This window comes from Podarcis liolepis (genome assembly GCF_965112155.1).
Source record: "Podarcis liolepis genome assembly, chromosome: 5".
NCBI lineage: Eukaryota > Metazoa > Chordata > Lepidosauria > Squamata > Lacertidae > Podarcis > Podarcis liolepis.
Window position 1 is genome coordinate 34,707,471 of NC_139556.1, and position 17,959 is coordinate 34,725,429.

Here is a 17,959-nt window from a genome sequence, read left to right on the forward strand (position 1 = left end):
CCATTAGGTCCAGTCGTGGCCGACTCTGGGGTTGCGGTGCTAATCTCGTTTTATTAGCCAAGCTGGCGTACAGCTTCCAGGTCATGTGGCCAGCATGACTAAGCCGCTTCTGGAGAACCAGAGCAGCACACGGAAACGCCGTTTACCTTCCCGCCGGAGCGGTACCTATTTATCTACTTGCACTGGCATGCTTTCGAACTGCTAGGTTGGCAGGAGCAGGGACCGAGCAACGGGAGCTAACTCAGTCACGGGGATTCGAACCGCCGACCTTCTGGTCGGCAAGTCCTAGGCTCTGTGGTTTAACCCACAGCGCCACCCGTGTCCCTGCGCCACCTGCGTCCCTAGAGATCTAACTGGTAATTAATTCTCCTACTGTCTGTATTTCTTATAGGAATGGTCATTTTATTGTGTTTTTCACTTTTACTTTTTAAGCTATTATTAATCATCTAAAGCAGGGGGTGGGGAACCTTTTCCAGACTGAGGGCCACACTTCCTTCTAGGCAACCTTTCAAGGGCCACATGCCAGTAGTACATGGGGCCAGAGGCAAAACTGGCAGAGCAACGAATGCAAATCTTCCTTTTGTATAGTAGGCTGGTTTTACTCTTTATCCTCCATCTGGACAAACTAGAGGCACTATCAGAGTTCAAAGGAATATTCAAGGAGGAACCACAGTAGAGCTGATGAAGGGATATGGCCTGGGGAGAATGCTGAGGTCTAGACAGAGACGCTACCCTTGGTCTACAGCTTTGGCAACCTTTTCAGCAGAAAGGTTTTTCTATTTATGAATCAACCAATCAAATGACAATATTTAGGGAGGTAAGGCTAAAACCTAGGTCAACGGATGGGCTGCAATGCAAGGGGCAGCTCAATTCAAAGCATGCTTTCTCAGAAGAAACCTTGGGAGGGGCTTACTTGCTTGAAATTGCATGCATAGGGTCGTAGCCTTTATCTCACCATGGAATGCCAGCTTTACTCCTTGTTCATAAGACACACTCAGTATCTATAGGTGCCTGGGATACTCATGCAATCATATTCCATTTTTACAAATTATGCATTGGCTCAATAAAGAGTATCTTCTCCCATCTAACAAAATATTGCAGTTTTGAGTGCTGGGAAAATGTGATATCCTTGCAACAGAAGGGTTTGAAGGAAAACAATCTGGATCCCCAAGATCAAGTGATTAACTATCGGGGGAGGAGGGGACATCCTCAGTACAGCCAAGGGTCTAGAAACACCATCTATTTCTCCCCCAAAATTAACAAAGTAAAGCATAATTCAAGCCAGCTGCTTCATGATCCTGGAAACCCATATATATCATGACCCCCATCTCGAATTCCTCCACCCCACCTACAAATGTGCATGAGAAGAAGTGTGCAAAGAGCTGAGATAGGATAGCAAGGGGTAAAGCTTGCATACAGCAAGAGCACAAGGCTAATTGTGCCCTTATTTCCTTATCTGCTTCAAATATACCAGGGGTGGGAAAGATCCAGCCCTCTGATGTTGGTGGACTCTAACTCCCATCAGCTCCAGCAAGCATAGCCAATGGTCAGGGATGATTGGAGTCCAACACTGGGAAGACCAAAGGTTCCTTATCCTTACAATACACTGTACAGTCTGTCATATTTTATTAACTGGTTTAGACAATGACCATTAGTGTATGATGAAACTCAGTTATACTGGATGAAGGACAAAGGGTATTACCAAAGATCCATCATGCACCCCTGCCCTGCCCTCTCCTGGATCCAAAAGGACCCGTGCGTCGGAGGTTGCACGTCAGTTGGATACACGGAAAATGGTAGCCACCTACATAGCGTTAGGAATATAGGCTGTTAGATCCTTTTATCCCATTTAGTCCGCTTGCAAACAGCGCTCCTCTCTTTCTCCCCATCTTGCAATGTACAGGCCACACAGTTAAGTAAATTTAAAACAATTTACTTACAAAATGTTCCAAAGGTCAGATTCATGCATTTATCCAAGCAGCAGCAAGGCAGAATACTCTTGGGTAGAAAATACAGAAAGATAGTTCCAAACATGTGCTCTAAGCTTGGCACTTGCTTAGGCACGTCTTCCTTGGTCAGTTCCATGGCGTGGGGGGGGGGGATAGAGAGAAATCTTCACTTCCTCCCTCTTGGGGGCAGAAGGAAGAGGAGCCTAGGAAACACAGCCCTATTATCTTAACCCTTTCATATACTAACTAGCCCTATGCTTACTAGTTGAGCCACTGACGTTGCCTAAGAAGATTATTGTAGCACCAGCCACTCTGTGTTCCAACCCAGCTATGCATAGGATTCAGGGGAGGGTTAGAAATCAGATCAAGCCGCATTCCTTGTCAGCATCAGGATCATGGATGTTGTCAGATGGGAGTGCAAGCAAGTTTGGCAAGGCTACTCCTTTTAACCAAAGGTCAACTGCCTATTTTCAGTATGACTGAAGAAGATGCTGAGAGTGAATCACATCGCATGAATGCAACTACGGCTGTGAAGACCAGCATGCAAGTGACAGTCCCTTCAACAACGCTTGAACGTGATGGGCAATGGGGGCTGGGCGATATCTGGTTTCCAACATCGTGATATATCTATCATCAGCTAAACATTGCGATATACCGATATATCACAATGTCTGAAATAAAGATGGAGCTATGTAGAGGCACTGGCTGGCTTCACAGTTTTTCCAACATCATGATTTTTGCATAGCACAGACATACATTTGTGATATATTGCCAGATCAAAAATTATGAAGCCACTATCACATTGAGGACTTCAATCTGGTTTTGGACGATCTATCGCCCAGCCCTAACACACATCATGATTCATGAGATATTGCCAGGTCAAAGATTATGAAACTGATATCACGATGTGGACTTTAAAATAGTTTTGGACGATATATATTGGCCCAACCCTAATGGGCAGCCATTGGGGAATTAAAAGGGTGAGGACAAGCTTGTTGGGCCCATTATGGCTTTCTTCTTTATCTAGAGATAGATAGAACCGTCCTATTATTTCTAGGCCATTGTTCCCCCAATGTCTGAGAGCTGAGGCACATTTCCTCCCCCCCTTGAATTAAAACTGGAGGCACCGTTCACTCCAGAAAGATGTACACATGTACAGTGCAGAACAGAACAGTAAAAAGCAACCTGTTCACCTCTGCTGGAGTCACTGTTCTGAGCATTTCTCCTGACAGGGAGAGCACATGGCATTGCAACTAGAAAGCCCCACTTGCTCAATATTGTCTTCTGGGAGCAGCTCATCTGTGTTTCTGACACGTGTCTCTCCCAGCCTTAGTTGTAGATGCCAGAAACACAGATGAGCTGCTACCAGAAGACAACACTGAGCAAGGCAGACCACCGGTCTGACTCGGTGGAAGATGGCTTCTTCTGCTGCAGAGGAACTCACACAGAGATGCAACCCCTTCCGAGAGTGGAGAAGGCTGCAGAGCCTCCGCATCGAAGAAGAGTGACTGAATTGTTGGATATGGCCTAATTAATACCCGCCCTATCGTGCTCAGGCAGAGCAATAAATCATGTTCCAAGACTCAAAGCCCTCGATGGGCAGGTCCTTCAAAGGCTGCTGGGAACTGTGCTTTTAATGAATTAATTCATCACACACACACACAGAGAGAGAGAGAGAGCTCTCTTGTGGAACGTAGCACAGGCATTACTTGTCTCACTGCCACGAGCCAACAAAACCTCACCCGCAGTTCTCCCGTTTCGCATTCGTTCCTGCCAAACCCGCCAAATTCCACAACAAGGCACAGTACCCCCAAACTATTTCTTCGGCCCACCTTGTTGGCACGCAAACATGGAAACATTTCCCGCCCTGTTTCTATTTTAAAAGGATCCCTGGGAACCTAGCATACCTCTGGAGCTGCCACGCATGGCATCGGTCAAGAGTATAGCCTGTCCTATGCGGAGGAGCAGCTGCGTGTGTCTATTTCACAACTCCGTGAGAAATGGAAACCCGGAGGGATGGAGGAACGAGACGCTGCTTCAAAAAGACCAGCATGCACCGTGGCTGCAATCCTGCACACAGGACTGGCTGAAAGGCAGGTGCTCTATTAAAAGTGTCTGCGTGAGTCAGGTGGGAAGAGAAGAGTGATTTTATTTCGGAATCCAGCATACACTGTTGTTGCAATCCTACATGCAGCCACATTAGAGAGGTTTGTTTTTTTAAAAGGATGGGGAAGAGGGAGTAATTTCCTTTCGCATTCCTTAGAGGAAACATCGGGTGGGGTTGCCAAGGCACCAAATATTACAATATTTTCTAAGCTGAGAGCCAATGGACTTGCAAAGCATCTGTAACATCCCCTGTTATCAGGAATGCTTGTGTGTGTGTGTGTGTGTGTGTATATATATATATATATATATATATGTGTGTGTGTACACGTTGACGTTCCCTGGCATCACTGAAAATCACCCCCAAACTGATATGCATCAAACCACGGGCTTCAGTAATAACTGAATCAGCTTAATTTTCTTATGCTTGTTTTTCTTTAGGAGAGGCACAACATGTTTTCCTTCTCTAGCTTCCAAAAGTTTTAAATATGATTACCAGGAGGTTTTGCTAAAATGACACGGGACTCAGAGTGGGCCCACATTAAAGTGAAGGTGTTGGGGGGGGACGGACATGTCCAAGTTAATGAACAGTAAAAAAATTATGTATGCAAAAGGGAGCCACAGACAAGGTATTCAAACCAAGAGCGATATGTAACAAGTTGATATACTGCGAAGTTAAGCCGACCAAGACTTCAAACGAGCTCCTTGTATTTTCATTTATGCACCTTACACATTGTTGTGCTTTGCAATAAAATCACAATATGTAGCATTACAGGTTTTCAAGGCATTTTGCATGTACTGTTTTCATAAATTTTTGCAAACAACAGTCCTGCAAGGTGGGTCAGAATGATTATCCTTCTACTGCAGATGCAACAGGGAGACTGGGCAGGCAGAAACCTGCCTGAATCGACCTACTGAGTTATTGGCAGCAGCGAGCTTTGATTGGACCCAGTTCACACCTGCAAACCTAGACCCACTTACCTGGGAGTAAGCTCCAATGAACTCAGTGACACTCGCTTCTGAGTAGTAGACATGTAAAGGATCCCACTGTTAGCTGCTACATTACAGTAGGTCTCCACATATAGTTATAGTTTTCTCTCTCTCTCTCTTGCCCTTCAAAGAAAGAATACAAGAATAGCCAGGACAAAAGTGCCCTTGCGCAATTCCTTACTATGCCAAAGTATGTTTGCTGTGCAACGTAAAAGCACGTAAGAAAAGCCTCATTGGATCAGACCAAGCAAAGGTCCAACTAGAGCAGCATCTTGTTACCAATAATCGATAGGCAGATGCTTAAGAAGCCCACCAGGAAGGCTGGAAGACAATATATTTTTCATGCTGTTGCCCCCATGCCTAGCAAGCAGTGTTCAAGAGCCATACGGCCTCTGAACACAAGGGAGTCGATTTGCGCACAGTGGCTAATAGCCCTTGATAGACCCCACCCTGCTCCATAAATTTGTCTTATTTCTTTTAAAAGCATCCAAGCCAGCCTCCGTCATCACAACCTGTGTCGGCGCACAGCCCATCAATTAAGCACAGTTCATACGAAAAAGAAGAAGCGCTTTCTTTTGCCCGTCCAGAATCAGCTGCCAATCAATGTCATTGAGTGACCCCCAACTTTCTAGTGTTCTATGTTTTATATGGGCACAGACCTGCAGAATGGAAAGCTGGCTGTGCATTACTGACTCAAAAGACAATCTGGCAGGGGGCGGAGGGGAGGTGCATTCATAATCCTTTGCAAATGCATTGTTCCTGGCCAAAGCCAATCTGCTCAGATTGCAGCATGTCTTTGTGGGGGTGGTGAGTGTGTGTGTGTGTGTGTGTGTGTCCGTCCATCCTACCCTTTATTTAATGCCTTTGCTAGTAAATCTTCCAGAGGGGTAGTGGGAAGAACTAAGTGGCTCTTCAGACGATGTCAAGAGGGCAAAAGCCAAGCTTTCTGAGTTTTATTGCTTAATCAAATTGCTTTTCCTTCTGATGGAACAGCCATTAGATGAAACCGTAGCTGCTTCCAAACCTCCCTTCCCATCAGCTGACCAGACATCTTCCCAGCCTCCTCGGTGGGTTTTTGAAATAGACCAAACCAGATGTCGGAGGGGCTATGTCGGAAAAACATGTGCCCACGCTGGCAAGCTCACAAGACTTTTCCCTGGGAGCAATTAACCCGGAATTAACTAGCACTCCCTAAAATCACTAGCATCCCTCCGATGCCAAACTCAGCTAGCGAGTGCCGAAATAATTTTAGCCATAATGGGGGCTGCTGAGAAAGAAGTGGGGGCAATCAGAATGTCTGTGGGAGGAGAGGGGGAGCAGAGGTTTGTGGAAGTGTAAGAAATCGTTTTGCAGGTTCCCCTCAGAGACCCCCACCCACAAGCACGAATTGTGCATGTGCGAGTACCTAAAAACCCCAGGGAACCAGGCGAAAGGCCTGCATACCCCAGTGTGGTGTTAAGTTAGTTAGTTCTTGTTTCCACCATGTTCAACCAAGACCACAAGCAGGGTGCAAAGAGCTCTTTTCCCGCCCCCTTGTAATCCACAAGTGCTCGCAACCTCTGCTACTAGAGGTTGTATGTGGGGCTCTTGGGGGAGGGGGAACCCATCATTTGACCACCTGATGGTGAATAAAACTAAGGTTTTTAACAGATGTTTCGAGGGCAAACTCATCTAAGTGCTCTTGCCCACGGAAATGTTTTTTCTCCCCCTTTCCAAATGCAGGATTTACACTTTACGCTGCATAAATAGGGGAGCCAGCAGTGAGACAAGCATTCTTTCTTTTTTTGACTGGACCTGCTTCTTCCTCTTTATCACCTGCCTGGGCACGCACAAAGCGAGCAGAAGACGCTTTACCTGGCAAGCAAGCAAATGGCAGGTAAAGTGTCACCTGGTAAAATTCTGCAGGTGGGGGCTGCCCTTAAAAGGCACAGCAGTTAACAACAATGACAAGCCTAGACATCAGCCTATTTCATTTATCCTTTGTTTCGTTTGTACGGTTGCCTAGTCCCCATGAAAACTGGCACCGTTTTACTGATGAGGCACAGGGAGGACCGAATAGCAGATTTATTCAAACTGGGAAGGGTGGCTGTGGTGTGATCTTCTGGTCAATTAATTTTAAAAAGGAGAACTATACAAATTAACCCCTTTTCCTCCCACCCCACAAATATTTGTCTCCCTGGGGATCGCCTCTCTTCCGACTTTCATTTAGTGTGGACCTCACAGAATAAATCTTAAAAGAGCAGGGCGGGGAGCAGGGAGAATTGCCCATCTGGTTGCATGATGAGCAAACTGGAGCTTTATCCACCCATTGTCCCAACAGCAGGGAACAGACGAAGGGGCTTTCAAAAGGAAATCTACAGCCACATACTCCAGAGAGCTTGCTGCATGAGTCTGCTCAGCAAAAGCAGCCGTCAGTCCAAATCCTACATAGGCTTAGTTGGGAGCAAAGCTCACCAAACTCAGGATTCGTGAGCCTGAGTCCATTTATCCAGATGCACCCAGGGGAATTTAATTTAATTATCTCCAGTGCAAGGCAGCTTGATCCGAACTCAGTCTGGGTTCACAACAACCTGCCATGGAAGTAAGTGAGCTGGTAAGAAGACATGGGCAGAAATACACTTTCCTTTGCCAATGGAAGTCCAGGCTCCAAAATCTCCCCCTTATTTCCAGGCAGGATGCAGCAGTTTCGGCAGGTGTGGCTCACCGCTACGGTGCTGCTTGGAGAAAGGAAAAGCTGCAACTGCCAAAATTCTCTCTTTCTACATGCCTATTTTCTTTTAAAAGCACATGAGCCTTGACCTCTATTGGGTTGGGTCCCAAGAATCTGTAGAAAATGAATCACTCTCAGTTTTGGCCTTGAAAGGTAAGTCAACTCATTCCTTGTACTCTCTTGCTGATAGCTGATGCCAGATGAGCAACCTCAGCAACAGCAGCACCCCCAGACCCCCGCCCCCGGAAAAAGGAGGACCTGCATCTGTTATCTGGGTGTAAGATGAAGCTTCTCTGTTCCCTAGTGACCATCCTAAACAATCACTAGGCACATTTATTTCTCAGAAATATTGTAGGTGTGGGTAGTTGTCGTAGAACAAGGGAGGCTGGGGTTGCAATCCTACACACCCAAATGACCTAGGAATGAGTCCTATTGAGCTCAAGGCGGCTTGCTTCCGAGTAGACTAGTCAGGATTGCACAGCCAGGCAGATTTCCCTCTTCTGCTTAGTTTGCACACGTGTATAATGTGGCTCCGTTTCCCCTTGCATCTACTATTCCCCCTCCCTCAATTTTCTCTGTCCTTTCGTTGATGTCCGATTTCGCCGGCGTCAGCCGTAAAAAAAAAGGGGGGGAGCGGCGAGTGAAGTGTGCCCGCTCCAACACTGCAGTAACAAGAAAGACCAACCAAAGCACACTAACGTGGAAACCGATCCACCCGCCCCGTCCCAACTCCACCCCGCGTTTAATGTTCCAGGACCTTAAATATATAGCAAAGAATTTTTGCACAAGGTGGCAAACTGAGCAGGAAGCGAGAAGGCGAGATGCCAGCCTGGAAGAGACACACGCACAGCCCCCCCCCCCCGGCGCTCCGTGGCTTGCCTTGCAGCAAACGGCTCCGCCGCCAAAGGACTCGTCGAAGTTCGCAAGGGCGGGTCTCCGCCTGGCCGCGTCGGAAGGAAACGGGAGTTCCGACGGGGCTCTGCGCAGCCAAGCAAAGAGGTTGCAACGCGAGCTTGCGCGGCGGCCAGGGAAGATCTTTGCAAACTCGAGTGTGTCTGTGCGCGTAACAGGAATTAAACCGCGAGGCTGCAAAAGCTATAGTCGGGGATCCAAATCCCACTTGCTCTCGTTTTAAAATAAAGAATCGGGACCCACAGTGCAACCTCAGCTCTCCCAGCCCCGCTTTTTGCTCGACACCCGCCGTGCAAAGAATCGTGTGCCGGTTCCCACCTACCCACCCAGCTTTCTCGCTCCAAATGCACCAGCCACTGGGAGCCCCCACCCCGAGCCTTTGCAACGGTTGCTCCGCGCACTGCTGCTGCTGCTGCAACCGGCTCCCGGCGCGCCACCTGCACGCGGGTTGGCGCTGCAAGAGGAGCCGCCTCAACCCGCCACCGCCTCCTCCACGCCACGCCTGCACCTACATCCTCGACAGCAGCAGCAATTGTTGCAGGCTGCCAATCGCTCCGTTGCCCATGCACCCCCGCGGGTGCAACGCGTTGCAACAGCCTCTATCCACCGTTCCCTCCCTTCCCCACTCCCGGATTGCCCTGGATGCTAGCGGGGCGGAGGAATTTGCATGCTACGAGGTAAAAAAATAAAATAAAAAATCATGTATGGGCTACTCCATCCGGACTCACGTCTCGGAAGCGGTTCCAGTGCTTGATCTTGCCGCTGTACTGGGAGATGGAAGACAGCCATTGCTCGTCCTCCATGAAATTGCCGGGATTGTCGCCTTCCTTGGCCGCCTTGCCGTCCCCTTCCGCCAAGGCGAGGGCCAGCAGCAGCGGCACCAGACAACAGCCTGGGGCTCTCATCTTGCCTGCGAGGCGGTGGCTCCCTCGCTGGCCGCAAAGCGATTATTGAGACTTCTTCTTCCTCCTCCTCTGATCTCTCTCCCGGCTCGGAGGGAGAGAAGGGCGGCTGGATCCCCGCTGAAATGTGACCTGATTAGGAGATGCACTACTTCTGCGAAGCCCGGCGCTGCCTGGGAGCCACCGGGAGGATTACGGAGTCTGCGCCAAAAGAGGCAGGCTTAAGTCACTGGAGCATCAGCATCACATTTGACATCATCATACCTGTTAAAAGAAGCCCACCCCCGGCGGAAGGGGGTTGGAGGGGACCGGGAGAGGGGCGGGGGGGGGCCAGTAAGGACTCGGAATGCACCGGTCTCTTCGACTTTTGCCTAATTTGCAAAGGGCAACTCAGTGTGGCTATTGACTCATAATGACAGTGCATAGCCCAAGAAAGACCTTGGGTGGGGGGGTCCTAGATTATTTTTATGAGCAGGAACCCTACAGCTTTTTAGTTCAGTAGCTGTGGACAATTTGGGCGTAGCCAGGATTTATGTTGACCGGGGTGGGCACTAGTCATCATCCTCTGTCTTGTTTTGTCATGGGGAATAAAATGTCTCCACAACTGTTGTTTTAAATTGCTTTCTTTTGACACCAAGTGCTCAGAAAAAATATTTTCACAAATTCTACTTTTAGTTAAGCATTTTTATTTATTTATTTACTTGATGGAGGGGCACTGCCCTTCCCCCCCCCCAAGCTACGCCCATGTCCCAGAAGAAATATACACGAAAAAGGAGCTTATTGTGATCGAAGGCATCCAAGCATTCAGGGTTATACAGAACTCTGAGCAGGTTGGGCAGACAGCAGTTTCTTTTAAAGCTATAGGACAGGTAAGAACATCAGAAGATGCTGCTGGATCAGGCCCATGGCCCCTCTAGGCCAGCATCCTGTCCTCACAGCAGCCCACCAGAACCCAAGCGCAATAACACTTCCCTCCTGTGGTTTCCAGCAACTGGTATTCTAAATCATCATACTGCTTCCAGCTGTGGAGACAGAGCTTCGCATCACAGCTAGCAGCCATCGATTGCTCTCTCTTCCATGAATTTGTCCAATCTTCTTTGAAAGCCATCTAGGTTATGGTTACCAGATTTTTTTTCAATTAATCCAAGGACACTTTTTTTTTAAGCTGAGTGGCAACAGGGAGTCAGTAGTGGGGATGGTGAGGCAAAAGACCCTGGGCCCAAGCACAAATGCATATTGTATAAAGGTGCAAATCCCTCCTTTTGCACCCTGTGAAACATAAATGTGCAGTTTTAAAAAAACTGGGCAATGGCCGCCTGCCCGAAACTCCCGAGCCTCCTTCGATCAGTCAAAACAAAGGGGGAAGGATATCTGTACCGCCGGATGTCCCCAGCTCCCCTTCAGCAGCGGTGACAGCAGCGGCAGTCAGCAACCCAGAGCCAGCCTGGTAGCGCAGTTGGCTCTGGCTGGTTTCAGGAGCTGCCCGCTGCCGTGGCGCCCACCATTTGTCCTTGCCGGAAGTTCCAGCGATGAAAAATGGCTGGCGCCACAGCAGCGGGCAGCAAGCAGCTCCTGAAACCAGCCAGAGCTGAGGCTGCCGCTGCCACGTTTCCCGGGGACACATTTGCAAATCCAGGGACATCTGGTAACCCTAATCTAGGTTGTTAGTTACCACTACTTCCTGCGGAACTGAGTTCCATAGATTAACTATGCGCTGCATTAGGAAGCACTTTCCTTTATCTGCCCTGCATCCTCCATCATTCAGCTTCACTGAATGCCCACCACCAGTGCTGGCATTGAGAGAGGGGGGGGTGCTTCCCCCCCCCGTGTCCACTTTCCTCATGTCATGCATAGTTATATAAACTTGCGCCGTGTCGCCTCTTACTTGCCTAAAAAGTTCCCAGTGCTGCAGCCTTTCTTCATAGAGGAGTCTCTCCATCCCTTAAGGGGTTGTGTCACACAAGATGTATGGGCCTGCCGTAGGCTTGGCACTCAATAGGGAGCTGTAGCGAGCCCAAGTGTACCCAAAGGATACACACAGTGATGCCCTTAGGTAATATTAGCTTCTGGACTTCATGGTCATATGGGACCGTTAGTAATGTGTATTATTTCCACTTCCTGCAATATGTACTAAGCTACCCCCTCTGTGTTTGGGGTGCTGCCTAGATGGCATCACTCGATATACAGTGGTGCCTCGCAAGACGAAAATAATCCATTCTGCGAGTCTCTTCGTCTAGCGGTTTTCTCGTCTTATGAAGCAACCCTATTAGCGGCTTAGCAGATTAGCGCTTTTAGCGGTTTAGCGGCTATTAAAGGCTTAGCGGCTAAAAGGTTATTAGCGGCTTAGCGGCTTAGAAAAAGGGGGGGCGAAAAAAATCGCAAGACTCGCAAGACGTTTTCGTCTTGCGAAGCAAGCCCATAGGGAAATTCATCTTGCGAAGCGCATCGAAAAACGGAAAACCCTTTCGTCTAGCGGGTTTTTCGTCTTGCGAGGCATTTGTCTTGCGGGGCACCACTGTAGCTGTTTGTTGCATTCACACTTTACATCTTAATTTTACTCCCCCAAAAAGGCCCCCTGCAGCTAGAGTGGCTTTACAGGAAAGGCTTTTAACCCCTCAAGTCACATCAGATACTGTTTCTCCCACACCCATGTTTCCCCCACTTCCTAGCTATATGATACCGCACGAACTCTCTGGGGGATTACAGCTGTTTGTAACGACTTTGCCAAATGTGATAACTAAACATTTCAAGCCCAACTGCTTCTACTCAAACCCCTGCTCCCCAACTGAAAACTGCTGGATTCCGTACAATCTGGTGTCTCATGGGATCCTAACCTATTCTCACCCAAGCACCAGTTTGGCAACAGCAAGATCATACAAAGGACCAGGCCTGTACCAAACACAAACACCTTATCAGAATATCTGGACACATTTTAAAAGTGGGGAAGGGGCACCCATTTGGTAGGGCCAGTATTGATAATTGTGAGGCCATTGTTCTCCACAGGAGAGAGTTATGCATGTCCTGGACTTTCCTTCTGAAATAATAAGTGGGAACTGAAAGTGCTTAACTGTGGCAGGATCATGTCTACAACACTGACTCCCCTCACTTCCAAAATGCATACTGTACTCAGATTATTAAATGCAGCTACTCTTGGTGACCTGAATACTGTAGTTGTAGAACCTGTCAGTTGAAACAACAGCGATAAAAACTAACCTCTACCTCACCAGATGTCCACCCTCCCTGTTCTATGCTGCTACTATACTGGGCAATTAAGTGCACTATCTAGCATATCACTTACGGGTTCAACCACCTAGCAGAATTTGATGTTGCAAGTCTACAGTGAGACTTCCTTACTTTTGCAGCAACAAAGCCAATCAGTCCTGGTTCTTCCTGTGCTGGGATTTTACAGTCTTGCCAGACTCACGCTGCAACCCTGTGCACACCTATCTGGACATAAACACCATTGAACATGCATAGGAGTAAAGGGGGGGAGGAACCAACACTTTGATCTTCTAATGTTGTGCATGCTTAAGACAGTATCTTTCCAGCTCTTCAAACCCAAACCCACCCCCCTCAAGAACCTCCAAGTCCATAGTCAAGGATTCATCCACTCTAAATTAGGGAAGCAGACAAAGAGCTATGGTTTCTCTTCTCAGAAAATCCTCCAAGAACAGGAAACAAATGAGCTCTCCTGTACCTTTTCCTGGCCAATCATTTTTGATAGAAAGCTTCAAGGAATCCCAGTAGGGCATTTAATCATTGGACTATGCAGGGATGTTGAAACCCGTTTCAAGAGTTGACACACATGCTTCTCACTGTCTTGACCTGCTTATAACCAACTGCTGGAAACTATAAGCCACAGTGGGCCACCCTATCTATCTATGTATCATCAGTGAACATTGCACATGAAGAGTACAGATGGGTATATTGAACAGACATTAAACAAAAACTAGAGGGTGAGTTTTTAACATCGCGTGAGTTAACCAAAGAAGAAGCCAGAACATAATAAGATATGTGATTATTTCCGTGGATCAGATGAAGAGTCATTCCAAAATGTGATGGGGGAAGCTGAAATTTAGAAATCCCGTTATTGATATATGGAAATAATCAGAGACCATTAAAAAGTTCTTGTTTGGCTGTCTCCTAGTGGGGGTGGGGGGAGTATTCCTATGAGGCCCAGGCAACATGACAAATAGCATGGGATGTTGTTGTGTCCATGTTGTCCCTGTTACTCAGATAATTAAAAAAATAAAGAAAAAATCCCAGCCCAATACTGTAAATATATAGCAGCACAAAGTTTTCAAATGTCTATTATTATTATTATTATTATTATTATTATTATTAAATTTATATACCGCCCTATACCTGGAGGTCTCAGCTATTTCCTTCCTGCCAGTCACTAGTATAACATATTTAAGAAGAAACTGTCGTTGCAGGTTAGAGGGGAGCCTTCAAGATAACAGAGAAAATGATGGTTCTGGTTGCACCAATTCTGCCAAGTCAGAGATAGTGCTAAATGCTCATTCCCCAAAGATATCTACATCATAGCTAATCTATCACACATGAGTAAAAGATCCTTATTTCTTGAACCCAGTTGACTAGCCTTTTCAGTATCATATGCCAAATGTAAAGTAGCTTTTAAGTGGACCAATCTTATTCCCCACCCCACAGTCTCCATCCCTATTTAAAAAAAAAAAATCTAGAAAGAGATTTGAATGGAAAGCACTCCATCCTAAGAGTCCCTGTCTGGAGTAGTGCAGCCCAGACAGGGGTTTAGCACTTCACTGAGTACTAGACCCATGCAATTAGTAAATGAAGTGCAGAATTAGTACCTTAGCGGATTCAACCTTGGTTGCCTGATTTATGAATAAGCCACATGTGGCTATAAGTTTGCAGACAATGCCTTTGCGGCACTACGTTCATTACAGAAATGCATCAGCCATCTGTTCCGCTGGCAAGAGAGGCACGATTAAGTATCATGTGACACACTGCTAGCTGTGCAACTTAACTTGGTTTAAGATGCTGCTATTTACACAGAGAGTGGACTGCTGAGGGTCTTAAATGGAGCCAAAGCTTGTTGGCTCCAAAGTCATAATCTATAAACCGGGCACCACTCTCTGACGTGGTTTTGCAAATATGCAGGATTATGAACTAGAAAAGAACGGTTTTCTGTTGAAGCCAACAAATGCAGTCATGTGATCTGAACTATTTACACCATCCGTTCATTATAGCCATAGCTTGCAGTTGTTTGCATACAAAACTTTAATTATGCAGGGGAGGAGGCAAAAAATGTCTCTGGGTGTGTGTGTGTGAGAGAGAGAGAGAGAGAGACAGACAGACAGACAGACAGACAGACAGACAGACAGAGAGGAGGGTGCTTTCTGGGGGAAATAGAGCTAAAACCCTATGCAGACTAACTTGGAAGGAAGACCCATATACCGGTAACTCACCAAAAATAAGGAATCATACATAAGATCAGGCTACATGTATAAAGGGCCAGGGTGCCTTTAAACATACAAAAGATTCAGCACCGTATAGTGACCATGAGTGTTAGACTGGAGAACTAAGTTCAAATCGCCATTTAGCCAAGAAGCTCACTGGGTGACCTTGGGCCAATCACTCTCGCTCAGCCTAGCCTCCCTCACAGGGTTGTTGTAAAGGTAGAATGGCATGGGAGGTGTGTGTATGCTGCCTTCAGCTCCTGTGAGGAAAGGCAGAACATAAACGTAATAAAGAAATCCTGGTTTCTTGCAATCCTAGGTATTTGTGCCACAATTAGAGTCAGAAAGCATTTTGTTGATGAATGCAAAAAGGCGCTCCTAAACTCCTGAGAGCTGCCTTTGTATTAGGAAACTCAGCCATCGCTGGTCACATGTTTTTTTCCACTTGCCAGTCATATTTGTTCTGTGAGGCATACAGAGGCTTGATCTACTAAAAGCCACACATAATCTGATCAAACGCAGCCCATCCTAAACTGCTCTTATTTATTGTCTGCATGCAGATGGCACATCATGTAACCTTCTTTTAAGCAACGTGTATTACAGACAGGAACTCAGATGGCAACAGGATTCAGAAGGGTCCAGGTCTATGCAGCACGGGTTTCTAACCCCCTCCCAACCCTGTCTCCAGTAACAAATCATAGGAAGAGCCATCTAGACACAGTTCATGCACAGAGCTTTTGTGTGTGTTTTGAGATTTAGCAAAAGCAAAGATAAAATAAAACCAGAAAATTCAAGCAGTGTTTATCTCCAGCTCAGACACCATTGTTGGCAAAGCTTCCTTCTATTCCAGATAGGGAGAAAGAGATAGAAAAAGTACGCAGCAGGCATTATTCACAAGCTGGTCCTGAATGTTTGGGGTCTGAGATGCAAAAAAATATGTAATCTTGGACACACAGTATCATTTTCAAGTCAGGGATGCAATTTCAAAGTGGCTATCAAGATGAAAGGCTTTACGGTAAGAATAACCCTGTAATTTCCAGCTAGAATCACAAGGGATGGATAAAGCAGGGCAACATGAGCAGCAGAATCAATTCAGCTGTATTGCTCTGCAAAAGATGGTGCTTTGTCAAAGCGCAGTGCCAAGCTGTCTGTCAGGGGGGGAAGAAAATTCCCAAGTCAAAATGCTGTGCTCAGAAATTTCAGCCGGAGCCAGTTGCAAGCAGAGAGACAGAGGTGTGCTTAGATTGCCTGCATCTAACACACTTGTCAGATGTCAAGTGGCTGTGCGACTACAACCTGATGAGCCCAGTTCTTAATGTTTCTAAAGTGTTGACCCTGTCAGCTGGGCTTGTCTTTTGTGCAGGGCACAAATCAATTGCTACAGTCAGCTAATGCTACAGTGCTCAACACAATGACTCAGAAATAAAGACTGCTTAGAACACAATGCAGTGATTTTGAAACTGCCTTGGGCAGCAGATCCAGTGGTTGCAGAGCAATGTTTTGATTTGCTTGCTCCTTGTAGATTTTTGTGCAGTGTCTCACAAAACCTTGTGGCTGCCAGAAAGGTTTCGTAATTAAGGCTCGTATACTTCTGTACCCTGATACATCTGTACGGCGTGCTCCGACTAAAATATATATTAACGTAGCATCTTCAATGTATACTGCACTTTGCATAAGAGGACATGCCCCTGCCCAACTGGAGACAGGAGAGATGCCAGAGGAAACAGAGGCAAATGGAGGTGCATGTTCCATGTCACTGTCTGTCTTGATCCTGTTATTCAGGGCCTTTGGTGGTATACCCTGTGAGGTCACCTTGCTTAGACATCTTTGACGCAGGGTTCTCTTCTCTCTCCACCCCCCTCCCTTTGGGATGCCTTGCACCCCTTGTCAGCACCTATTTGAGGTGTGCTAATGTCCAGAACCTCACGTTTTTAGATAATTTTAATTTTTAAAGGCCCTTAAAGTGTCCATTGTGCACCAGCTCCATTAAGCTCAAATAAGACTGGACTTTGTGCTTGTGTTTCTTTCAGTGCTATTACATGTTACAACAGTCAAGACAGATCCTCATTTTTGCACCTCACAATTTTTAAAGGATGCTTACGTCTGTAAACACATTACCGACAATTTCCCAGCTACCACAATTGGCCAAAGTTTCCAGGGGTATATTCACTCCTTGCTTTGAAATATGTGAATGTCCTCCAAACATTTAACAAAAGCATAGTCAATCCAGTAGAAATGCAAGGATTTGTGTTCGCTGCAAAATGTAAGCCACTTCTCTCTCACTGCAATAATATGCATCTTAAAAAGCAGAGACATCACCTTGCCGACAAAGGTCTGTATAGTTAAAGCTATGGTTTTCCCAGTAGTGATATATGGAAGTGAGAGCTGGACCATAAAGAAGGCTGATCACCGAAGAATTGATGCTTTTGAATTATGGTGCTGGAGGAGACTCTTGAGAGTCCCATGGACTGCAAGAAGATCAAGCCTATCCATTCTTAAGGAAATCAGCCCTGAGTGCTCACTGGAAGGACAGATCCTGAAGCTGAGGCTCCAATACTTTGGCCACCTCATGAGAAGACTCCCTGGAAAAGACCCTGATGTTGGGAAAGAGAAGGGGAAGGGGAAGACAGAGCACGAGATGGTTGGACAGTGTTATAGAAGCTACCAGCATGAGTTTGACCAAATTGCAGGAGGCAGTAGAAGACAGGAGTGCCTGGCAGTAGAAGACAGGAGTGCCTGGCATGCTCTGGTCCATGGGGTCACGAAGAGTCGGACTAAACGACTAAACAACAATGTGTAGGTTTGCATACTGTACTAACCAGCAGATTTTTTGGGGGGGGGGGGCCTTTCCCAAATCTTAAGACTTAAGCCAGCATCAAGAAACACAAGTTTCTGTAGTCACTGAACTTCTGACAATCCTATGCCACCAGCTCTTGTGATCACAATTTGCCT

At 46.7% G+C, this 17,959-nt stretch overlaps 1 protein-coding gene across 1 annotated transcript; it reads right to left on the reverse strand.

The window, feature by feature from the left end:
• Positions 1-9,205: 9,205 nt before the first annotated feature.
• Positions 9,206-9,853, reverse strand: LOC310706879 (testican-2-like). Its single transcript, XM_083503282.1, has one exon. It carries the CDS (start codon positions 9,567-9,569, stop codon positions 9,363-9,365), a length of 207 nt encoding a protein of 68 aa, XP_083359408.1. The 5' UTR covers positions 9,570-9,853; the 3' UTR covers positions 9,206-9,362.
• Between the last annotated feature and the right edge of the window lie 8,106 nt (positions 9,854-17,959).

Bases quoted from the DNA above. Each gene is read 5' to 3' on its own strand.
- LOC310706879 (XM_083503282.1), bottom strand. From the start codon at position 9,569: ATGAGAGCCCCAGGCTGTTGTCTGGTGCCGCTGCTGCTGGCCCTCGCC.